Raw genomic sequence first — 26,451 nt, forward strand, 5'->3', positions numbered from 1 at the left:
ATCCTGGATACCACGACATTTAATATTTTTCCCTCCAGATAATGATTTTTTAATGCAGAAATAGTTGAAAAACGTCGTAATTCTTAGGTGTCAGCAATAATGAAGACTTGACATTAATAATTTTTATTGACACTTCCTCTCATGATGAGGGAATGGAGACTATCACCCTCGCTTTCTTGAAAATTTTTCACAGTACAGAGAGCTTCCATTTTGGCAGAAAAGTATTACTGAAACCTGACATAGCCCATAACTTCTGAGGCTGAAGTAGCAGCCTGCAAGTAAGGACTGTATCAGGCTGCATTTTTGCATTATGTTTCTAAAATTCTTTTCCCACCATGAAAGTTTTTAGCCATTTTCTCATCCCTCCTCCTGTTACTACTCAGTCGTTCTTTACCTTAAGTTGCTTTATCTTTGCTTGGACATCACACTCTGAGAAATGCTCAATGTTGGTCAGCTGCAGGTCCATCTCTGTTAGCCATACCAGGATGCTATCACGTGCTGTCTCAAACTCCTCACGCTGGCCAATAAAATGCTGGGGAGTGGAAAATGGAGTGGCATGAAATGACGAAACAACCCCCAAAAAACCCAGCAGTACTGGTTCTCCAAAGAAAGATTTCATACAGCTTTCATACCCTTCAAACCTAACCTCAACTTGGTACAGCTTTTTTCATTTCCTATATGATTTCTGAGGTTCCCTTTTCAGTAACCTTATATACAGTTCACCTGTGAAAGTTACTGTCTATGAAGGAGGTGGTGTTTGAGGTCAGCAAAAGGTTTCCCTACAGACATGCTTTGGTTATTTCAGACAAATCAAACTCATAAACTCCATTCCTCATCCAAAGGAAGAAATCCCCTTGAAACCAAATGCATTAAGCTTCTGGAAGCTTCTGGAGTACCCTTGATTCATAAGTATAATAGTGAAAGTGAAGGGCTTAAAAATGGAAAAATACTTTTAGCCTGCGCAGGATGGAGGTAACTCGCTTTTGTAAGTTGTCCCATCTCTGGTTCCCTTCATGAACCATTTGCTTGAGGCTGCAGTCAGAGTCAGTACGGTTCTCTCGGGCCAGGCGGCGATATTGTTTATTGATCAGTTCCAGCTGAGTCAGACTTTCATGCACTTGTCTCTGGAAAGCCTAAAGCAAATAAAAAAAAAAAAAAAAGACACCATCAGATTTTTAATTACTGAAATCAGGATATATATACGTAAGTCCCTTTATTTTGATCCTACTTCTACACTCTGACCTGTGTTAGCCGACAGATTTTGCTATAAATACCGATATTCCTGATGGCTATCCTACTGAAAGGCTGCCTTCTAATTAAAATGGGGGGAGGAGAAGAAATTAAAAACCAAACATCGTTCACTGAATGAGAAATTGCAACATGAATACCCACTACAACAGCAAAATCAACACAAACCCCCCTCCCTAGGCTCCCCTTTCTACTCAACCATATGCCTTTGCATTTGAGAACAGAAACACAAACAACGAATATGAAACATGAAAAAAAAAAAAGATCCAAAATCCAAGATTCCTGTGGCTTCACTGGATTGCTAAAGTGCAAATGTTGAAGAGATTGAAGCAATTGTTTATTCCAACTTAAAAAAAAAAAAAAAAAGTAAAAAACGGTACTGAAGAAATAATCTCTATCTTCTGGTATATCATATATATATATACACATATATATAGATACATATATATATCACTGGTATACAAGTAAGTTTTGTCTTTAAATTTCATGATAAGAAAATTTCATGAACATCCATACCAACTTATGCCTGGGCAAGTGTCTGCACCATGTACGTTTGGTGCTTCCTCTACTGTGTCAAAAGCCTCGGTCATCCAGCTGGGGACCTGTGAGTTTCATGCTGTGACTAGCAATCACAAAGCAAGTTGGAGAAAACACCTTGTAAGGAGCTGACTGAATTAATCCCCTCAAAAATAATAATAATAAAAAGATGACTAATTTTTAAAAAACTACTCATTTTCATGTTGTCACAGAAATAAAAAAGCAATAAATCTAATGAAGACTTAAAAACATAGACTACTCTTTTGAATACAAGTAGGTTTTGTCTCCCATTGTAATTCTGCAAACTTGCTCTCTGATATTCCTCACAATGCAAATAAAAGCAATCTCTCCCAAAACTAGATGCCAGCCTTACAAAGAACTGGACAAATGGAATAGGTAATACACTTCTGTACAGAAATTTTAATTCAAATCAGCCAACACATGAGATTTCTACATAAACAATATATATTCTTCATGTTGTACCAGTTAAAGCTAAAAATGAAATAAGCACATTTCTGCTCTACTACCAGAGACAATAAAGAAGCTGGTCTGAAAAAAAATTTAAAACAGATGTAACTGTAGAATGCTCTCAGTACAAGTATTCCCTTCATTAGATGGCCATCAAATTGAGTAGGGGATAACCAACAAGGAGAAAATGGCCATGCAACTGGAGTGAAATCCTCAACAGAACAGAATTAACTTAAAATTGCACAAGGAGGCAATTCTCATACCAGAGGCACAAATACAACTATATTTACTTGGATCATGAAATCTTGAAGTGTGCAGTTGTTGTTTCACCTGTTACCAAGCCTCATCCAGCAAAAGAACAGCTGTGCATTTGTCTTCCAGTTTTTCAGCTCGGCTACACAAGAATTCATCTGTTGTGTTCCTTCCTGTAACGTGTTTTCATTTCTCCATAAACTACCGGAGAGGAAAGAGTCTGATTTTGTACACTGAAGCCAGTGAGAGCCATCTCTGACCTCTGTGCTCAGGAACTGAAATGCTCTTACATGTAGGGGAAAATAAAATTAGAGAAAAATGTCTAGCTGAATTCAGTTATGTATATGTGGTTGACTTTATATTGACTTCACAGTGAAGTTGCTGCATTCCACTGAATTTGAACACCACAGCTTTTATTACCGGCATTCCTGCTTTTTGGTAGGTGTAAAAACTAGGTGCTCAGATTAAAAAAATAAAAAAATAAAAAAATAAAAAGAGAAGGAACCAAACTGCATGGAAAGCAGGCTTCTGGAGAGGCTGCTAAACTATTCTCTTACAGCTAGCTCCTGCTGACACTCTGTAGACAGTAAAAATTCCACAGGTCTGTAGGAGACAGAATGTCACCATAAAGGCTGAAGTTCAATGAAACAGACTTGGGGCAAAGCCACATCAGTAAAAATCAGACAGCAAAGACATTTTTGGTAGTTTCTCATACAGAGATTCACTAAATAGACTTAGATCCTGATCACTGAATAAAGGGACAATGGGAAGGAGGTCTGAAGTAGAGTACTTGTGTCCAGGAAACAAACATTTTATACTACGGCAACCTACCTCACTGTAATGAAGTGGCAGTGTTTAGCAACAAAACCTGGCCAGTACATTCAGAAATGTGAGTGTCCAACACCTGAATCAGCGCTTCACAGTTTATGATTTTGAACTAATTATTAAACTGAAATTATTATCTGATCTTAGATATTGTTTAAAATTTGCATTTCTTCTTCACTGCAAATACTTCACAGCACCTTTTGACAGAATTGCCTGAACAATTAAAAACATTTTCCTCTCTCATCTTGATGTACTCCTTGTAAATACGAAACTGAGCAAATTATTTTTACCTGTGACTAGCCATATGCCATGTGTGTCTGCTTTACACACAGATATACATTGTTACTACACATTGGAATTATGAGACAAGCCATCACATTGCAGTAGACACAATGGAGTTATGTAACAAACTCTTAAGCATTGACTGAAGTGACAGCTTGTCAGCTTTGAAGAATGCACTTAACTTTTAAGTCATGGGGGACACTATGCGGACATACAACAATACTTGCATGAACATGAATTTTGGGTATAAGGATCTAAAATGGGGATATTGTACATTGTACAAAAAGAGTTCTGAGGGCTGGTTTCAGAGAACTGCAGAAAGACGAGGAGGTTTAAAATCAAAGCAAAAGCTAAAACATGTAGCATGCATTTGAAGAGGTACTCAGTGAAGGGAGATTTATGAAGGCTCTGAAGTACCTTCTGGCTGGACATATTTAGAAGTTGCAGAAATAAAAAAGGTGAGAAAACTAACTTTGGTGAACAAACAGGAAGTGAGAGTGGATTATCAGCATTTTCAGTTGCCACTTTCCACTGTTTTTTCATTGTAGAAACCTGCCACTGAAGGCAGCTAGAAAATCATCAACTGCACTATATTAATACAGCATCTTGTGCACGGGAAGGAAGAACACCAGCTGGCTACTGCAATGTGATCAGTAAATATTAAATTTCAACTATTATAAATCACCTCAAATTTCTTGAGTTCTTCCTTAGCAACCGTGTAAACCACACCAGAGGAGCTCGGGAAAGCAGCTGTCATCTCAGAGGTTTTTAGCCAGGCTTCAAATCTAGAGTAGTCATCCAAAAACTTTTGCCATAGCCGCCACGTCTCTTCAATTCTGCAATAGATAATGGAAAACTAGGGAATGCTTGGACTGAAGGGCAGCTGACCTACAAAACTTTAACATCTACAACAGCAAACTAGCACTATACCAGACAATAGCTGGCTCTTAATCTAACTCAGACAGCCAGGCTGATAAACAGACCACATGGAAAGCTGGCTCATTCCAGGCCAAGCTAGATTAAGATGATGGTGTTTTTTTAAAATGTGTCTAATTTTGGAATCAGTATAAAAAGAAAGTTGCAAGTATGTAATAGGATCTCTAAAAACCTGAGCACACGCCAAATAACTTCTGAAACACAGTCCCAGTGTAGGTACCTAAGCTGGTATTTTAGAGATTAGAAATTCTACACTACTTTCAACTGCAGAACTTTTGCTTACAGAGTGTTAAAGATGTTGCAGCATATATTTTAAAGTTCTCAGTCATTCTGCATTGCAAAGAGACACAAATAATTTTTTCTGCATTTGCCAACAACTAGTAAAAAGCTACCTCTCAGTATATAATGTAAACATATTTTTAGTCAAAAATAAGAAGTTAAAAGTTATTCCAATGTTTTAAAAGCCCAATTTTACTTTAATTGAATATGTAAAAATAGTGGCTGACTCTTGATACTGAAATCAAATTAGTGTAATACTGAGACTGTAAACTCCTCAGAACTTCAACACCACTTTATGCAAAAGAACAGGATCTTTTTCAGAACAGGTTGTGTTACAGCAAAACTTTGTCTCTCCTGACATACAGAATTCATCTTTTACAAATGCCCCTTTCTCCATCCCTGGCAGTGTTCCAGGCCAGGTTGGATGGAATCTTGGGTGACATGGTTTAGTGTGTGGTATCCCTGCCCATGGCAGGGGGATTGGAACTAGATGATCTTAAGGTCCTTTCCAATGCTAACTATTCTATGATTCTGTGATTCTACGAAATCCTAGATATGCAGGTCTGAAAAGGACCTGATGCATGCAAAATTCATAGTTTGTTGATAATAGGTTGTTTAACCTGAAGTTTGACATAAAGATCCTAAATACTGATAGCTCAGTTAACTTACTGGTAAAAATCTGTGAATGGCTTAAATGTGTACATTGCAAAAAAGTAAAATAGAGTTAAATGTAAAGTTTCACATTAACTTAAAATAGTTCTGAATTAATTTGCTAGACACAAAAGTATGAAGAGCCTGTATATTTTCAAGACAGACTGTCAAAACAAGTAATCTGAATTTATATATATATATATATACACTGTACACGAATTATCATGGCAATAGTATAAAAATACTTAAAGATCACAACCTGTGGATATAGAGCAGCACGACTTGACTTTTTTTTTTCATAAAAAAGATTTTATTATATATGTTAAGAATATCCCACAAGACCAAATATCATACAAAGTTCAACTCAGCATTTTGAAAAATCATAAACTTTACCTAGAGCTCTTGATATGACTACGTAAACACTATAGAAACTAGATTCATGACTTAAAAAGATACAGGAAAGATCTTCATAAATACAGTTCAAACAGTTATATGTATTATGACTGGTCAGCTCAGAGTAGAAAGCATTGGCCAAATGTTGCCTACATCATTATGGCTGTCAAAATCACACAGCTATTGGTTTTTATTCAGTGTATGAACTTTTTGTGACCCCCTACGCCTTTTTATTCCATACTGCAACCCTAAAAAACATAAATCCCAGCCTGTATTTATGTTTGTGGAAAGAAATCTTAATTTGTATTAATTTTAGACTTACTTAAGTCGTCTTTCCATTGACATTGCACAAATGTTCCTCCACCTTCTGTCCAGGTTGCGTGTAGCCTGCTGGATAGAGTCACACTCTGCTTCTGTGGCACAAGCATCACAGTCGTGAAGGAGCACTTCGCTTAGATTGAGAACAGATGCCACTCCAGTGCTGTGTTTCTCTATGTCCTTTTGAAGTTCCTGCAGGTGAAGAATTAATTCTTAAAAGAAATTGCAAAAACACAAATGCATTTCTCTTCTACTTATTAAAAGAAATTAATAAGCTTGCAAACAGGAGAGAAACATCCAATGAATACCTATTAAGACACTGCACCTATGCAAGTGGTGTTGCAATGTTATCAATGAAGCCAGGAGAACCTGGCAGCATGCACAGCTCTCCCAGGGACTATGAACACCAAACAATTATCTCGGACAAACAGCCAGAGCTCTGCATGCTCAGCTGAGCATCTTTCACACACATTTAATCAACATCACCAATAAATGGTAGAATTATTCCCAGCCCTTTCCCATTATCACAGAGAACGTAAAGCAGAAGTTAGTAAGAGAAGTGTGACAAGAAAACATATTCTTATCTATTTCAAGGGTTTAGTGGAGGTACCCTTTGTGAACTAGCCACAAAGTGACATGTTTGACATGTAGACTGGCAGCAGCACATGTTGAACGGTGCATCTCTAGTAGGAGATATTTCTTCCTTAAACATTCCAATTCTATGGCATTCTCATTGGAAATGGAAAATTCAGGACAGCTTCAGAAAATGCACTTACACTGTCCTAGTACTCATATGCGATCAGTATTAGTCTTTCTGTAAGTTTCTTGGTTTCAATTGCTTATTCTACACTGATGATAATGTTTCCTCTTGAAGCAATGTTTCAGCTTCAGTTTTGAACTACAGTTCCAGTTAAGCCACAGAAATAATCAGCTACTGCTGTTGGTTGAGTGCAAGGAAAAGAAACCCTGCTTGACTTCTGCCTACATTTGCAAAGAATCATCAGAATATTACAAAAATCAGGATGAACAATAACAAAGCCAAGACAACATAATTCCAATAGTAACAAAGAAGCACTAATGCAACTACACCATAAAGTGATATATTGCATCTGGAATACTATGTTCACTTCGGATTCAGGTGAAGAAAAGAACTATTAAGGCAATAAGAGATGTGGAAGTTTATTCTGGAGAACAAGAACTTGGCAGCTTGAGGATGAATAAACTGCTTTTTATAGTTTTGCTAGTGAAGTCAACTATAACATGCAAAGGAAAATAGTCTCAACATACTGTGTCTACATACATTTAAGATCTAACCAGAGAACTTTTCTTACTATGATTAATATGATGTTCTGAAAATATCTTCCAGCAGGAAATGGTATATAAACATAGAATCTAAAAACCTGAGCAAGTTTGAAGTCGAGCAAGGTCAACTTGTATCAACCATCTGATTTGGTTGTTTGTAATAACTGAGGTCGCACTCAGTGAAGTAATTTATTTCCCCCTTCTTATCCATGAAACAGAAGGCTATTTTGACATGAGACCATCAAGTGGAAAATCACAATGTTTTCTTCCTCAGAGCTGGCCCTTTCACTTTCACTTGCCTTGAAAAATATTCCTTCATCATGATGTCCAAGTGCTTATTCTTCTTTCTACCCATCCTGCAGTGCTAGATAAGGGTATACACTATAAACAGATGCAATACTCTGAAACATACACTCCAGACAGCTATGAGACTTGAGGTTAAGCAAGTTCAGGTAACATAATCTCCTCTCTGCTGTTTTGGAGTAGAGCAGTAGTCAGAACTGCCAGTTGGTGATCCTGAGGATTCCTAAAAATTAAACTTCTTTATTCACCTACAGAACCTTTCTACAAGCAATATCTACAGGGTTTTTTTTTTTTCATCATAGCCTTATATTTCTTTCCCAGATTTTAAAATTTTCTTTGTTAGAGAACATTTAGCCCTCAAGTTAGCTCACAAAGGAACATCACTTTTACGCACTGCTGTCACCCACATAGAGGTTTTTTTTTTTCCTTTATCAACCCAAAAGGAAACACCCTTTTCTCCACATTTCAAGGGATAACAGACTGAGAAGTAAACAAACAAGTAAACCTTGAAATGTAGTTTGTGACCCTAGGGAAATACTGCAGTGAAGTTACCCTACTTCCCCCAGCATATCCAGCTTTAACTGTATCTTTCATTTCACTACAGAGACCAGCAATCTGCAAAGCTGATTCTTGGTTAAAGTAGATGCTGAGAAGTAGGTAATGGAGACACAGAATGGAACTTCGCCCTCCTCTTTCACAGCATAATGTTTTAACATAATCTTGTATAGGAACAACTGGTAGCAGTACACAGCAGGACATCAATGGAATCAAAAAAAATCATGGAAAAAAAACATAAGATCACTAAAGGAAGACAAAAGAGGGATGAAATAATTGAGAAGGCGGCCAATGTACTGGCCTTCTGACATGTGGTGGATAGTGACAGAGTTTCCAACTTATAAAAACTACTGGTTTTTATTGAAAAAAACTACTGGTTTTTATTTATTTTTATAAAAACTACCGGTTTTTACTGGCCATCTATTGAAGGTGGATGGAGTTTCTTAATTATTATGATAATCATGGCTTGCAGTGTTACCAAATCAAATTATCAGCAAGTTTCCAAACATGGAATCCTCCCAGGGTAAGATTCACCTCTATTTCTCCTCTTTGGAGTTCAAATTAAACCACTCCCACTTCTACAGAATATTACTGCACACTGTCACTGTGTGTGAATCACCAAAAGGCAACAGCAGAAGGTGGAGATACACCAGTCTCTGTGCCCAGAATAAGTCCCATAAGAACTAGGTTTAACAAACTGTGGGGATGCTGGCATAGGGATGCTACTAAAAAATCTCAAGTATATATCTACCTTGTTGATAGTAATGTTTAGCCCTGCCCAGCACTTTACTGTCTCAAAACTACCAAAATTAGTGAGCCTTTTGTATTATAAATTATTATTCCCATGTAAATTACATATATAATTTTAACAAGCAATTCTACACAGCCATGTACAAAATCAGTTTGGGTGCTGGCGAGAACTCTGAGAGGGTTCTTGGGTTTCAGTATCACACTTAGCTTAAAAAGAACTGAACAGTTTGTACATGTCATAAATAAATCATCTCCACAATATTCGGGCACTCCTCTTCCCACGCATTTCTTTCTCCTTTGCAGAAAGAACTCAGGAGAGCATCTAACCGATCTGCACTGATGCACAAGGATGGTATCTTTGTCAAGAGCCAACAGGAACACAACAGAACAACAGTTCTCCCCAGCAATGTGCTTCTAGGTAAAACTGCACTGAGGAGAGAAGTGGAACAGGAAAGAGAAAGTACAGTAAATCTTCTTAGGAGTAACACTAGTTTTAATGCCAAACCCTGGCTGCTCTAACATCTTCTGCCCAGTGTTGATTATTTTGTTCTAGCATTGCATAAAGGCTTTTGTGTGCTATAAACCAACCAATTTTAACTTCACATGTATAGCTCATGCATCCTTGCGTGCAAAGTGATTCTCAAACAAGCTGCAAAATAAAACTGAGTTAGAAAGGTTGCTAAAAAATAGTCATTTTCAAGCATGTGCAAAATTTGCAAGGCCTAATAGGTGTCAGTTTTGCCTCTGGGAACAGACAATTCAAACAAACAAAAACCGCAAACCCCAAAGGAAAAACAATTGCAATAAATTGTTCACGTTATATCTCTGGGTGCCTTACCTTTCTCAGAAAGGTCAATCAGCTCCCGGTGGATTCGATGTCAAAGCCAGCAGAAAGCTCTATAAGTGACACAGTAAGTACCACTTGCCTTGATATTTAAATACTTCTTTGCCTCATGCCCTATCGGCACTGAGCTGGATATGGGCAGCCCAAGGACTCTCTGCTTTGGTTCTCCCTATGTCATCGTGCACCTGATAAGTGTGTTGTATTTTACCTGCTGTTCATTTAGCTTCCTTTGTATCTCCTCAGAGTCACAAGTTTCATAGACGATAGGTTTAGATAGCTCTGATTCAATGTGGGCAAGCCATGACCTCAGGCTATTCATATTTTTATCCAGCTGCTGTACTGCAACCAGGGTCTCCTTCAACTTCTTTATCCTGAAAAGTAAAAGAAACAACAGCATAAGTACACCCTGAAGGAGAAATCCCACATCATCTGTTTCAAAAAGTTTTCAGAGAAACCTAACTTAGATAGCAAGTTCTGTTCTGAAGTCTTCCTTTAATATGTAACAGAAGAACATTATATGTACAAATAGCCCTGCATGCATAGGTTCTGGTTAAGAAAAATTAAGAGCTTACGAATATTTTACGAATTGAAAAAATATTTTCAAAGCTTCTGTACCTTCATCAGTTGAGTTAAATGTTTGTTAAGAAAGGAGAACATTTTTAATGAACTCACACTAAACCCCAAAACAATCTAAGTAATTTAGTTGTTTATTTAACCAACAGATGACAAAAGTTCATCTTAGACTACAAATAACGTATCCATTTAACCAGTACTGATGGTAGAGTGCACTGAGTGAAAAGGCCTTTTTCACCCCAGTGATTTCTAAGCATTGTACTAGTATCATAGAATACTTCGGGTTGGAAGGGACCTTTGAAGGTCATCTAGTCAAACTGTTTAGTGTTTAGTTTATTTCAACTAGATCAGGTTGCTCAGGGCCTTGTGCAACCTGACCTTGAATGGGGCATCTCCCACATCTGAGGACAACCTGTTCAAGTGAGAAGACTTGGTCTTTGAATAAATAAGTTTTAGAGAGAGAAATCCAGCTGAGAACTTAGTGAGCAATCCTGAATCTCAAGGGCTGCTTTAAGTTTTTCTTGGTCTTAATGGACTTCTTCAGATTTAAACAGATGAAATTGGAATGTAACTGCATGGTGACTTCTAAGCAGTACTTTTCTTGAGAACCTGACCCTGCAACAGGAATGGCCAGGAAAAATTAAATAGTGGGGGTTTTCTACTCAAGTGAACATTACGCTTAGAGAGTGAGGAAAAATTGACTAGACCTTCATACTATCTCAACATTTTTTCCTTCAGACTGTTCCAGCTGCAAAAACATCTGTCAGTAATTCCTTCCTTCCTATCTCCACATTATATAATATACATTAGTGGAATTTTAAATTGCTTCCAAGCCTTTTGCTTTTTCTTTTCTACTTATGTAGTATCATAAACAATTTTGAGTAAGATTCCGTTTTATGCTTCTACTGCTCTTCCATGTAAGTGTTTCAACAGATTGACTAAATCAGGGTGAAAAATACAAGACTAGATTCATCAAACAAACAAAATGCCACTTAACTATCCTATAATTCAAACAGAGCAATTCACATTTTTTCTGTAATAATAACCAGCAAAATTATCAAGTGCTTCCATATTTATATCCATAGTTGCAGTTGACCATTAAGAGTCTAACAAGGGTGTCATTTTCTGACCAAGGAGAAATGCAGAGATCTTAGCATCAACTTAAAAAACTTGAAAGGTTTTTTTTTTTTTCAAAGTTTTTGTCTCTTTCTAGCCCTCTCTTTAGATCACAGATGGTAAAATCAAACATGCTTAAGAACAGTTCCAATGCATCTTCCTTGCAAGAGTCTCATGACCAACAGCTGAATGGCTGTGATGTTGGTAAAAATCTTGGTAATTGTTAAAAATCTGGGCAATCTGAAAATCTGGCTATGAAGGGACTGAAGTCAACACAATGCTGAAAGACTATCCTAGTCCCCATCAACAGGTTATCACAAAACACAGCTATGTGTTTAGGCTTGGAGAGATACTAGGAGAACAACTGATGTCTGGGGACACCACCTCCTCATCACCTATGGTTGTGCATACAACGCTTTGTTGGTTTGGACCAATTAAAACTTGCTCATCGGGGGAGCAAGAACATTGGTTATCACTCTTCTTGAACTCACATATAACTTTTCAGTCTCTGACATTAATTTAAAGGAGCGAAATCCTGTTAATTTTCTGATTAAATTTTCAAATCTGGATGCTGCTGATCCTTTGCAGGCAAACTGGAGTGGAAAAGGGAACAATGAATCACCTCAACCCTGTGCAGAAACAATGTCAGTCCATCATCTGCAAGCCCAAGCTGTGGACCAGGTTTTTCTTGTTTGCAGTTGAGTTGTGCACTAAACTCTGTGTCGGACTTTATTATGTATTTTGCCTGCAACACCTGATAAAGGGCTGGTCATTTACAAAGTGCCCTCTTTGCCTCAGGCAGACTGCACAGGAATACATCCCTGCCAGAGAGGAAAAGAAAACACAACCCCAGCCCAAACAGAGATATTTTCAGTCACATGACCTAAGTTACTCAAGAGAGAAAACAGACAAAAACCATGACATACTAAAAGAACATTACAATGAAAACCAAAACCTACTGATAAGCCTGCCCTCCTGCTAAACTGCCACAATTCCCTGCACCTAAATTCCAAAAGGTTTTTTAAAGAAGAAAACAAAACAAAACCAACACAAACAAAGAAACAAAACAAAAAAAAACACACCAAAAAAAAAAAAAAGGATGACTCCCTTCCTGCCTCCTGCTACATTTACTGTTAATACTGTTCTTTTTTTGTACGGAGTCTAACATAATGGATTCCTTACCCATGGTACAAATAGAAGCAAATAAACAAGTGCTTTTTGGAGTATGCTGGGCTGAGTTTTGCCTGAAATGCAATACAGTGTTGTCTCTAGCTGCTCTGAAAATGTATCTGTGAACAAATCTCTGAGTTTTCCTTCTCAACTTTAGCTGGCAGATGCCCATGCTCTTTATCTCATTGAATACCTTGCCTGAGTACAAATAATCCCATAATGTGTTTGCAACAAATGTCTTTCAAAAATATGACAGCTCAAAATCCTATATTACCATGCAGTGGCAGGGCCCGAAAGCTACTGAAACTAAAAGCTCTGCTTTGAGACTTGAATGGTTTATAATTTGGCCCATTCAAATACATGGCATCACTAGTCAACTGTACTTTTGACCTTTTGAGATTTTAGTTACAAGGTTATGTTTAAACACCTGATTAATCCAATAATTATAATAATTCAATAGTCACGCTTCTGTTGCACCACTATACATGCTGCAGCAAGATCCCTGAGAACTCTTCTCCTTGATAATAAAGATTCTGCATTGAAATAAAAGGGGAGCCATGACATGGTTATTTTAAAGGTTGTTTTTTATGTAACACACACACATCAGTCTTGCCACATTTTACTAATAGTTAAGAGAAAAAAATACTTCATTGTTCGGCTTTATGGTTTACTGACAAAAACTCATCTGAAAATTTGAATGAACTTATGATGCTTATGTTTCTGTGTTCCAGTTGCTGTACTTTGGTTTCCCCAAGCAAGTAATAACTTTAAAATGTTTATTTTACAATTAGAAAAGGCAGTGGGAGAACAACTTCGAGCTGAAATTAAGCACAAATAGCTTAAATCAACTAGTTCTAAACTAGGCAGCCTTAGATTCCACTTAACCTAAACAGGAACAACCCTGTAAATACTTAACAATGCATCATATAGAACTCATAGCTACTGCATTAGTCATTTAGACAGCTGGTTACTAATATTAAATTTTAAAAGCAACATGAAAAAAGCCAATAAGAGCATGTTAGCTAAGTCTGCACAAAGCCAGGAGAAAGCAGAATTTTTATTTCTTTTTTCTAAAATATCTACTTGGAAGTGAAAACAAAGTTTCCAGAAACACTCTACGAAACAGTGAAAAAATATTACACTGTTACAAGAAAGTTTTTTTTTTTAAATCAGTTAAAAAATAATATTTTTATGACTAAAAAAATTAATTGTCCAAAGTACAGTAGTACTACAAAGCAGGCCAGTAGTAATACCAGTTGAAGTTGCTCTTCAGATCAGAGTTTCCCTTTCAAAGAGTAAATTGCTAGAACTCTGAAAAACAACAGCAAAACTTCTAGAAAAGATAGTGTGAAGAGAGAGAAAAAGAAGCTAAATCCAAACCCCAAGAGATGCAAGCTGAGTTCAAGTATTACATGCAGTTACAAAACAATAATTAATGTTTAAAGGAGAGACCAGCTTTGATAAGTTAAGTCTGAAATAACTTTCTTTACAGCCCCTATCCTTCTCTGCCTTTTGTTGTAGCCATGCCCCTTTGATGACAGAAACAGTGAGCAGGAAAACACAAAATCTGCTTTCTCATGTGTGTACATGCTCTTGTATTTAGAAACAGCAGTAAAACCAATCTAACAATTTTTTTCAGACAGCTAAGAGATTTTACTAGTTCTAAGTCTGCATCAGTAACAAAGAATTATTCTGGGATCCAAAATTACCAGCTGCAAAACGAAGTATGCTGTTATCACTGTCACCTGTTTTTAAACTGAGCAGAAACCAGGAATTTCTACCTAAGGTAGTGATTTCTACATATCAATATTTCAATTAGTTTCCCAGCAAGACAAGATTTCAAGAAAGAACCGTATCAATCAAAAGCAAAAAAAAAATAGCTGCCTGCCTTGTAATATCACAATTACAGTCTGGGAGATCTGAATCCACGCTGTTGTCCTCTGCCATCTTCACAGCATGCAAGTCCTCTGTCACCACCATGAAATTTTCCAGCATTAAAAAGAAGAACTTCCACTCCAAAAGCCTCTACTTTAGGCGGGGGGAAGAAAGGGGCCACACTTCTCTTTGCTGGTGAGTACTGTACAGAAGATTTTGCACGCCAAACAAATGCTAGCAGCCGTTGCTTGATAACATGAGACTGAATGGTGACAAGTGGTCATGTTTCTAAATAAAACTTGCATTCATCAACATGTGCCAGAACTGATTCTCAGGAATGTGGATTGTAAGTGCTAGGGGAAAGGATGAAAACACATACAACAAAGCCTTCTTTGCAAAGCCTGAGCAGTTGCAGCAGTAGCACTGCTTCCTGGCTGTAAACATCTGCAGCATTTTTTGCACTGGAGTGACATATCAGAAAAATCCATCTGAAAGGACGAAAATGTTCCGGAAGGACAGAAACAGAAGTCTCTGATGCAGTTACCTTTCTCTGTCTCTTCTGTAGTTACAGATCTCAGAACAGAGAGGCAATTTAAAAATGTGGGTAAGGAAACAGGATGTGAGAAAAAAATTAGAGAAACTTAATACAAATGAAAGAAGAAGTTTCACTGCAGAGCATAAAATCAACAGGTAAATATTCAGACTGGATGAATATTACCATACTATATTACTAAAGCATTTCAATAGAGAACTTCCTATTCATTCACAGCTGTAGGAAACAAACCACTAAGAAAAATGCTCTCAGCAAGGAATGACTGTAGCTTCGCAGAAAAGCACACAGACTCTAATAATTTATTAATGCTTTCAGGGATCCAGAATATGAAAAGATGTATTTTATTCTCAACATCAGAACAATTAAACTGCATTTACTGCAGAATTTACTGCTGATTGCAGCCAAAATCATGTTATACGATACATTCTAAACTCCAAAATATTTTAACTGCAACACATATATAACAATATATCATAAAGAGTCTCTGGAGCCTTCTAAAAATTATCTTGGGAGATGCAAACCATTTTGTCCAGTGGGAATTAGACATCATATCTGTACTTCGTACATGTATTAATCAAAAACTTGTGCTTTCAGCCTAAGCTACAGCTGAACTAGAAAAATTTCCATAACTTAGCGTAAAACCTCTCCAACATTTACTTTCCAACTTCAGCAAAGCAATGTTCAAACTTTGCATATTTTGGTTTTTTTTTTTCACTTCAGTAAAAACTGGAATGGAAAGGGTTATATGTTTAAGTGCATACAATAGTGCTGCGCACACTAGTTGAGAAGGATAAACTGAAATAATCTGGAAGTAAAAGCAAATAAATATTTTGCATAAATTAGTTCAGAACTAGGACTTGACACCTTGCTTCATGATAACAGAAAAGAGAAAATTTAAGTGTCTAATATTGCGGTTTGTATCTCTCCACCTCAAGAATTGTACAAAATCCATAATCCTTACCTGTCCCTAGAGAGAACACTAACCTCTAATGCTGAATAAACAATATAGATATTTTAAAGATGTGGTTTGCAGTTTCTGAATGCAATCACTTTTTACAGGAAACTTCCTGAACGTATTATTTCAACATTTGCCCAAGTAGGTGTTTCAAAAGGCAAACATAAAAATATGGCAAGTATACTTTATGTTCAACAACTGGTGACATATCACATTCTCTGAAACCAGCAGGCTCCTTCACTGTAATGCACCACTTCCTGACTTAATTGTCCTGTAAGAAATATTCAGTGTTCATTACTTAAAATGATCTGCCTATAACAGGAGGTGGAGACACCAGAATGCTTCTGCTTACATGAAATTTACTGCTCCCACACTTACAGATTTCAGAGCAGGAATGCAATAAAACCACATGAAAAAAAAAATGGATGAAAATAGATGACAAACTAAACAAATCCCTTTGCTGCTTACAGTACTAAATTACTACTAATTCATATGTCTTTACATCACAGAAATATAAAGTATTTGTACATTTTATGAAGTGCAAAATTGTGACAAAATTATAGTCAGTAATGGGAGAGAGGCTGTAGCACAGCTCATCAGAAAGTACTGAAACAAATAAACCATTTTTTTCACATATCAAACAACAATCATGTATTTAAGTTATGAAAATTGCTGTTGTATCTTTGACCATGAGTAAAAAGAAGCTAACCCCAATGTGCATGCATCTACCTGATGGTTCTCTTCTCCACCAGTGAAAAAGTAATCAGGCAGAAAACCTAAGACTTAGTTTAGGAAATGCTTTTCTCCAAATCCAAAACTACAAATACACTGTTTTGATTCCTCCACCAAGAATTTTTTAGAAAAGCTACATTTACAACCAGTTTTAAGCACTAATCCAAAGTAAGATGTCACTGGAGCAAGGCTAACTAACTCTGAATGCAATTGATCCTGTCATTTCTGCAGATAATGTTTTGAAATTGACTCTTCTTGAAGAAACTATGTCGGGTATGGTACAGTAAAACAGGAAGGTGAATTTCACAGAAATGCTTTGATTGTTACGAATAAACTAATTTCACAGTTAATGATGAAAAGGCAGACAATAAAAAGATTATAGAATCATGATGTCTAGCATATTAATCTGTTCCATATAGTACTTAGAAACAAAGTTTACCTGGCTGCAATAAGATCTAGAAGATGTTGCCACCTGTCATTGATCTTGCTAAGTTTATACTCAATTTCTGATGCCTTACTCTCATGGCTGGCTTTAGCAAGTCGCTCTCCCATTTCCTGGAGCTGGAGTTTGCTCTTCTGTGTTACAGCAATTTCCTCTTGATAATCCTGAACAGTAAAGGGAAATCAGAAACCAGGTATTTATTCTGAATACACTGTGCTCTACACTACCAAAGGAACCATATGCACAAATGCTGCTTTTCTGGTGACTAATACAGTACAGAGACAGCCTCTTCAATATTAGATGTGTAACTGTGAACAACTTTATCATATTACTGACACATTACGGTCTTGACAAGTGGTCTGTGCAGTGGGTGGGGAAATGGCTAACTGGCTGTACCCAGAGGGTGGTGGTGATGAATAGCTCCTGTTCCAGCTGGCAACATGTTACCAGTGGGGTCCTTCAGGGATCGATATCAGGCCATGTGAAGAATGGCTGACAGAACTGGGTTTGTTGAGTATAGAGAAAAGAAGGCTCAGGGGAACCTTATCACCATGTTCAGGTATTTAAAAGGTGGCTACAAAGAAGATGGAGACTCCCTTTTTACAAGGAGTCACATGGGAAAGACAAGGGGTAATGAGCAGAAGTTACTGCTGGGGTGATTCCAACGGGACACAAAAGGAAGATTTTTCCCAATAAGAAAAATCAGCCATTGGCATAATCTCCCCAGGAAACTGGTGGATTCCCCAACACTGGAAAATTTTAAGATTTGGCTGAACAGGGTGCTGGGACATGTAGTCTAGGTCATGCTCTGATTAGAAAGGTTGGACCAGATGATCCTTGAGGTCCCTTCCAACTTGGTATTCTATGATTCTATGACTGATCAGAAAAATGAAAAAAAAAAACCAAACTAAACCATATATATATCTGCTATAGCTCATATCATTACAGGCAATTCTGATTGGACACTCAGTAAACCATTTAGATGCCTCTGACTTCGCATTCACTTGATTTTTAATCTCCTGGGAGGTCCTACCTCAAGAAAGATAGGAAAGGCTGCACAGCAAGAGAACACACACAGTCTTACTAAACAGCCCAAAGCAAAATATCCATTTCCACTAATTCAGTATCCTATTTTCAACACAACCCAACTAAGCAGTTAAAAAACAGCATGTAAGTGTATATGCACTGCACTATACCTTTTTAAGTTTCTCAATCATTTCTTCTATGAGGATGTCACTATTTTGAGAAACCTTACTTTCCATTTGTGTCAGCCATTCACAGAGTTCCTTGTTCTTCTCACTGAAGACAGCCCACTCATTCAGCCTCTCAGTAACTTGTTGTCGACGTAAGGATACCTTAAGACGTTTGCAGACAGTAAATACAAACAAAATAGTAAATGCATTTAAGAGATGCTTGAAACACTTTGTGCCTCAATGTGAACTCCTCTAACTCCTCTGGCCCTGTGGAAGTGTTCCAGGCACATTCTTGCCATTAAAGCAAACCGCAGATGATCTTAAGATCCTTTCCAAACTTAGACATTCTACGATTCTCTGAAATTGCTATAGCAGTGGTACCATCTCAGACTATGAATAGTAAAAGACAAAGACGGACACTGAAATCAAAATAGCAGCAGAGTGTGAGCAACAAGCAATCTCTCCAGTTTCAGACACTTGTACTACTACTTACTTCCTCCCTGTTGTAATCTGCATCGTTTCTGACTTTATATCAGAATTTCAGCTGAGATGAAGTCTGCATCCACCCTTTCATCAGCAAAAGTGATGTGCTCTTTAACTGCCATGTTAGGTTTAACAGGGGCATACATTTCATCTCACATTTCCCTTTTGCGGTTCTAAACTTCCTGGCAGCTTTCCGGATATAAGCAATGGTTGAACAAAGTATTGCACTAGGTTACATCCTGAAACACTCAGTATGCACAAAACTAAGACAAAACTTTTTTACTTGGCTCCCTCCTTTACCATACACATACATGCAGTGACTACACCATAGTTTTAGATGTATTTACATTTGCTCATTCAAATGCAACTCACTCAAAACAAGTTCTGTGATGTTAATTGTGAAGCATTTTTCCTGCTTTAGGGGTGTTTTTGAAGCTTTCACAGGTACCTTACACAAGATAACTATTTCAAAGTTAGCCCCAGTATACCTGGACTGCAACCTCTACTTAGCCACAGAAATAACATGAGGATAATCTGAAAAGCTGTGTGAGAGAGACTCCACTACCTGGATTTCTACGTGCAAAATGGAGGAAAGAAGCACACTAATAGCATGTTTCACCTGAAAATTCAAACAACACTCTTCATTTTGCAGACAAGTCATCCTCAGACTAGCAGAAATGCAGACAACAACGTCTGAAGAAGCAGAAGCTACCAGCAGAACTGAAGGTACAACAGAGCTAGGAGGGGACATCCTTTCTGACCACAGCTCCTTCACCAAAGCACAATAAACTGTATTACTTCTGTGTTTTCCCCAATCAAACCCTGTCACAGTGTAACAACACAAAGCATGACTTTGTTGTTTTTCCAAAGCTGCATAAATATGACCTCAGGGCTATGACAAAGTTCAAGAGATCTAGAAATGCTAGCAATAACTGAAGGAAGCATTTCAACGCTTGTTTTCCCTGATTCAGCACAAGTTGTTTTGAATCTACATGTGCTTTCATACGGCTTTTTAAAAAGCTGTCACTTGCATTCAAGTTTTCTCCCAACACTTTTGTAGCGTGCATACTCATATCAATGCTCAGTAATAGTACTTGCCTGGTGGCACAACTCCTCCCACTGTCTGTGCAGAAGCTCTATGCGCTCACTGAAGACTGAGATATCATCTGCACTGATATATATAGACAGGGACTCCTTCAGCAAAGAGAGCTGTGCAAGGTCATCTGTCCATCCTTCAACAGCATTCTCCAGCTCCTTAAAAGAAGTTCAGAAGGAAAAAAGACCAGTTTGCTAACAAATAAAAATCTGAATGTAAAGAAGCATGAAGACAAGCATTGCTATGCTGCTGAATTAAAGCTCAGAAGCAGACCCACAATTTCAAGCAGACTGTTTCAGCCCCATTTAAAAGAAAAAGCAAACACCAACCCCACACATAACAATATTTTCATTTATTAGAGAAGTAAATCCCCAGTAGGTAATATGTCAGTCTTGTAACAAGTAGTTGCAAACTAATATACTACTCAAATCTCTCTAAAGTTCAAAGGTATTTGAGAATTCCAAGTATTGGCTTGGACTTCTCTGTATTGAAAATATTTTCAAGTAGTAATCCATTTCTAAACTGAAAAGAATATAGCATAGAAGTGTTACCTAAGACCTCCCCAGTAATGTCCCCTCAAATAAAAAGCAATAAACCATCAGTTTAGATACCATGAGTTTACATTTTTAGTTGGAATTTCTGTAAAGAAAACACATCAGCATTTAGTGCTTCTACACTACTTTTCAGACATTGCTCTGATTTCACTTTGAGCAGATCTATATTTAACCTGAGGGATTCACATTATAGTGAGATCACTCAGGTATTACGATGACCAAATATTACATGGATAGTTTCTGTTACAGGGATGGCTGACTGATTTGCATGTCACTAATGTGAAGCCTATTAACAATAGAAGAGGTTACTGCACAAAGGCAGGCAAAGATAAGACAACAGTCAACAGAGAACAAGTGCTTTACCTTGCAACGAATCTGCTCTGCATGCAACTCATCATGGTGTTCTGGTAAAGGCTGAGAAAGCTTTTTTTTGAATGATCTTAGCTTCTCCAGGGAGTCTGCTATGCCCTTTTCAGATTTTTCCCAGTCCTGAAGGCAGAATGTTTATTAGATTTCCATCAGATCTGGATTACACTTACATCAGTTGATTTGCCTAACTAACCACTCAATGGTGAAAACTTTTTCATAACAACAACATGCACTGAAATCCCCCTCTAAATAATACTCGTAGTCTCAGAGCTTGAGTCATGTGTACAGATGTGTAGGTTTCTGCTAGAAGAAATGCACATAACCTCTTGTTATTACAATGTTGTCTAGATCCAACTCCATTCTTTCGGAAAAGCCTCTCCCTGCCAAAACTATTTTCCACTTCCTTTCTTGAATGCCTGTATTAAACATGCCACTGTTCTTTGACAAAAGCTCCATTCAGGTGCATTCAGAAAAGAAAAATGGTTTGGAATACTGCAAATTCAGGTCAGACTAAAGTACCTGCAGTATCTCCTCAAAACAATGATTCCAGCAGCTACACCCAGCTTTAGTGTTTGCATACTTTCCAAAATTTGTAATGTGTCCAATGCAATCAAACCATACCAATTATTTGACAAGTTTTACATGCCTCACCTGGATGTTAAAGCCTATTAAAAAGGTATTCACAGACAAAAAGGTCTCTCAAAAACCCATCAACCCAAAAAGAATGCCAGCTGTGTGATACCAGAAAATATGGAACTTGTTTCTCTTAGTCTTCTGTTTCAAGATATTCTCCTTCTACCACTGCCTTTCTATCTCTCCTCTCCTCCCTTCCATATCTACGCCAGTATTTCATGATCATCTTCAGGACAGAGAATTACAAATCACAGGTCTTGCAAAAAGACTCTCTTTAGTGTCTTCTTTCTTTTCTCCTTAATAAGTATTATGACCTTATGTGACAATAGTCTGTGATATTCTTAATACAACACATACTCTTCTAGAATATACACTTGTGCTTCCAGTTTGGTCAGAAGACCAATAAACCGCCATGTGTTTACCACCAAGATAGCATAATGTAATGAAGACTTGCTATCTGTGAGATGATTTGGCAATTGGTGTGGTAATTTACCTACTTTCTCATCTTCAATCATTAAGTTTCATATTTTCATTTAGACATAACACTACAGAAACTTTAGTCTCTCTAGGTAACAGCTTTCATGGCTAAAACATCCTGACATAATTCCAACATGAGAAGCCAAGGTATGATGAACAAAGCTTGAAAGAGGAAGAAAAATTTACTTATCTGAACTTTTCCAAAATATTATTTTCTTGCACTGCTTTGATTCTTGCTATTTACGAACAAACCTAAAGTGTCTGTAATTCTGTAATTCTATCAGACCATTGAAACTACTCTAAAAGCACTTGTCCTATTCTATTAACACATTCAAGTCCAATTTTCATTATCCTCTCTAGAATGAGTAACAGGGAAAACCAAACAGACCAAATTTAAATTCCAGCCTATCATCCTTATTACTTAAAGTGAAGATGGCACACATTCTGGACATTGCTTACAAAGTTCAGGTCTCCCTTCTCCAAGATTCTGGAAGTTTGTTTAAACTCAAGGCACTGGAAGGAAACATAGACTACTACATTGCTAGACAAATCTTGACACTGACATGTAGAAGGAATAAGGTAGGTCTAATTTTCAACACAGTATTGTGGTAGGTTGACCCCGGCTGGATGCCAGGAGCCTACCAAAGCCACTCTATCACTTCTCCCTCCTCAGCTAAACAGGGGAGGGAAAATATCACAAAAGTCTCATGGGTCAAGATAAGGGAAAGATCACTGACCAATTATTGTAATGGGCAAAACAGACTTAACTTGGGTTAGTTTAATTTATTACCAATCAAATCAGAGTATGATAATGAAAAATAAAACCAAATCTTAAAATACCTTACCCCCGCCTGTCTCTTCTTCCTGGGCTTAACTCTAACTCCTGATTTTCTCCATCTCCTCTGCCCACAGTGGCACAGGGTGTCAGAGAATGGGGGTTGTGGTCAGTTCATCACATGCTGTTTCTGATGATCCCTCCTCCTCAGAGGAAGGACTCCTCACACTCTTCCCTTGATCCAGTATGGGGTCCCTCTCATGGGAGACAGTCCTCCACCAACCTCTCCAATGCGAGTCCTTCCCATAGGCTGCAGTTCTATATGAACTCTTCCTGCATGAGCCCCTTCCAAGAGTGCAGCCCTTCAGTCACAGACTGCTCCAGTGTGAGTCCCTTCCATGGGTGCATCCTTCAGGCACAGAGTGCTCCAGTGTGGCTCCCTCACAGGGTCATAAGTCCTGCCAGCAAACCTGCTACAGTGTGGGCTCCCCCCTTCACAGGGCCACAGGTCCTCTGTTAAGTCTTCTGGTAAGAAGCCTGCTCCAGTGCGGGCTTCCCATGGGGTCACGGCTTCCTTTGGGCTGTTGCTCTCACATATTCTCATCCCTTTCTCTAGCTGCAGTTGATGTAGCACAGATTTCTCCCACCGCCTCTTTTTAAAAATATATTATCCCAGAGGTGCCACCACCATTGCTGATGGGCTCAGCCTTGGTCTGTAGTGGCTGTGTCTTGGAGCTGTCTGGCACTGGCTCCACTGGACATGGGGGAAGCTTCTGGAAGCTTCTCAAAGAAGACACCCCTATAGACTGCTGCTACCAAAACCTGGCCATGCAAATCCCATTTCAAGTATGTCATCACTGTGCAAAATAAAACACATTTTTGCTCTGTGTTGAAAATAGGACTGGTAGAATTATCCATTATTGGTGGAGTTCTGGAAACATTCATTAAAAGATACCAACCAGTATACAAGCCTGCTATGAAGTACTACAACTCCTAGTTTCAGAGGTGGCAAAAAGAAATTGTGAATTCGTGTAGTGTATGTGCAGTTCCTGGATGTGTGCTTATCCCTTGAGAATGCTTTTCTTCATCAGGACTTACAGTGAGAAAACATGAACTTGCTGAAGTACAGAAGAAATTACACACTTACTTTCAGTAGTAAGGCAAGCTGTTTCTTTTGTTGCTCCAGCTGGGTGCTAGCTATCTTCCAGCGCTCCTGAATTTCAGTAAGCTCTGTCTGCAGGGCTGCCTCAGCTTCACTGTCAGCAGAGAGCAGCAGTTGCTTCCCAGCTTCCACAGTGAGGATGTAACTCCCTTGCTGCCTTAGTAGAACTTTCTCTTTAAGCTGAAAATATTAACAGTTTTCTGCCATTTTAATTATTTTAAAATTAAAATTTTTAAAGAAATTATTTTGATTTCATTTTAATTATAATTAGGAATTCAGTATAATTCCTTCTCAAGCCCATACTTTAAAGGATTGCTTACCTTGGCTTAAGCAGAAGCTACTGCCCAAATGCTTTACCCTAACCTGCAGCAGCCCTTTAGAAAATTTCTCAAAAGATAAAGACATGAAAGACTTCTTTCTCCACAGCAATATCAGTATCTCAATTGCTCTTAAAGACAAATAGTTCCTCTAGAGACTATAATTCTTATAAGCATTATTATCATATGTACCATCCAGCCAAAAAGCTTGAAGACACCAAGCTGCTAAATAGATATTGTTAATCTCACATGTACATATGACACTCAAGGTATCCCTTTTGTTTAGGTAGAATACATTCTTCAAACAGGACATCACTGTTTATTTTTTTCACAACAGTTTCAGTGTGACATTAGCTACAAAGCAAAACCAGAAACAAATAAGCCTCAAGCGAGAGGATCCAGTAAGGTCTTCATGTTCCTTGTGAACTCCAACTTCCAGTTCCAAAGAAGAACTAACATTCAGCATTACTTTCTGCAAAGCAGATAGTTTTAATCTGATACATTTTAAAGAATTTTTTAAATTATGAAGGCTGTAAAGAAGGTGGTGATTTTTTTCCTCTTTCAAACACACAGGACATACCTGCACTTCATCCAGTAGTGCTCTGGCTTGCTGCAACGGGATAGGAACATTGCGTAGCCCACTCACAGGCTGACAGGATATTTCCACCAGCCACTTGCGCAGCTTCTCTGCCATCTCCCTATAGCGTTGCCACTGATGAATCTGGCTGTCAATGATCCCCCTCCTCTGCTGTACCCGGCGAATTACTCCTTGCCATTGATTACTTAAAAGAGTCAGCTTCAGATTAAATTCATTCCTAATATAAACAGATAAAGATACATAGTAACCTTCATACTTTGATCTATTTTTTAATAAAATAAATTGAAGGGAAAGGAAAGATGTTTTCTGGCTGTCAGTTAAAACACTAGGAGAAAAGCACTGAAGTCTCATGAGAGCTGACTGAGGATGGGAACTTCACACTGCATGTACTGGGAGAACCAAAAGGCTCCAATTATTGAGACCTTAAAAATATAAAAATCAAACCTCTAATGTCCAAAACTCTTCCACCTTCTCCCCAGAAATATACAAAGAAAACCCACAGGTTTTGTCAGTTTGGATTAGCCAAATTCATAGTAAATAATGGAGATTGCACAATTCACCCCCAGATCTACTACTCAGTTCAAAGCAGGCATAAGATAAACACAGCATTAACAAAATTCTCACATCTCAATAAACAGCTCATCTTATATTAGGACCATGATACCTTTAGCAAATTCAATGCATATGCACAAGTGTGAAGCCACTGGTGTTTCACTGAGTTTCATTCATTTGATCATTAGTGTTTAAAATAAAATCTCAGCAATGCATTCCTATTCCATCATATTTAGGCTGCAGGTCTTCTGAAATGGCAGTAGGTAACCCTCTTGATAGAGGAAAATCCCCAGCTAGATACATCATATGTAACTCAATCTGTCACTGCAGACTCCTTTGGTGAAAGTAACATTTTGAAAGTACACCAAAATAGACATATGTGTAATGTGCTTGATAATCCAAGCCAAATCTTTGTCAGAGAAGCAGCCTCAAAGCTGTTGTATTCCCAAATGCATTCACACATTCACATAACCCATAGCACCTACAGAACACTGTCTTATTTAGGAACTCACTAATTAATAGCTTAACCACAGCTATAGTAAATTCTATTTCAGTAGAGCATGATCTGAATACTGACATCTGCTACCTTCTCTATTTGGAGGTCTCCCACTACTCTAAGTATTATTTCACATAAACAGCCAAAGTAACAGAACAGGAATGTCTACCTGTCATCCACCTGTCCTTGTTCTAGAAGGTGCTGCCCATCAGAGATAATTGAATGCAAAATCTGCTGGCGGCTGAACATCTCTGCCTGGAATAGCTGTCATGCAGGAGACAAGGATGTTAAAACAAGATTTTACACTGTAATTCAAAACCAAGATTTTATAATTTAATTCAATCAAGCCACACACAGGTAAAAAAAGATTTTCCAGGTATTTACTCT

At 37.8% G+C, this 26,451-nt stretch overlaps 1 protein-coding gene across 6 annotated transcripts in view; it reads right to left on the reverse strand.

Moving 5' to 3' along the window:
• Positions 1–26,451, reverse strand: part of SYNE1 (spectrin repeat containing nuclear envelope protein 1) — a gene marked incomplete at its 5' end in the record, with an annotated part of 295,244 nt that overhangs the window by 20,967 nt on the left and 247,826 nt on the right. For all 6 annotated transcript variants that reach the window (XM_080616381.1, XM_080616380.1, XM_080616378.1 and 3 more), the window contains 12 exons: positions 395–532; positions 951–1,133; positions 4,298–4,448; positions 6,194–6,381; positions 10,152–10,314; positions 17,357–17,523; positions 18,556–18,714; positions 20,134–20,289; positions 21,049–21,174; positions 24,087–24,281; positions 24,999–25,233; positions 26,234–26,328. In XM_080616381.1, coding sequence (XP_080472507.1) covers positions 395–532; positions 951–1,133; positions 4,298–4,448; positions 6,194–6,381; positions 10,152–10,314; positions 17,357–17,523; positions 18,556–18,714; positions 20,134–20,289; positions 21,049–21,174; positions 24,087–24,281; positions 24,999–25,233; positions 26,234–26,328 — 1,956 coding nt within the window. The remainder of the gene's footprint in view (positions 1–394; positions 533–950; positions 1,134–4,297; positions 4,449–6,193; positions 6,382–10,151; positions 10,315–17,356; positions 17,524–18,555; positions 18,715–20,133; positions 20,290–21,048; positions 21,175–24,086; positions 24,282–24,998; positions 25,234–26,233; positions 26,329–26,451) is intronic.

This window comes from Psittacula echo (genome assembly GCF_963264785.1).
Source record: "Psittacula echo genome assembly, chromosome: 4".
Lineage (NCBI taxonomy): Eukaryota > Metazoa > Chordata > Aves > Psittaciformes > Psittacidae > Psittacula > Psittacula echo.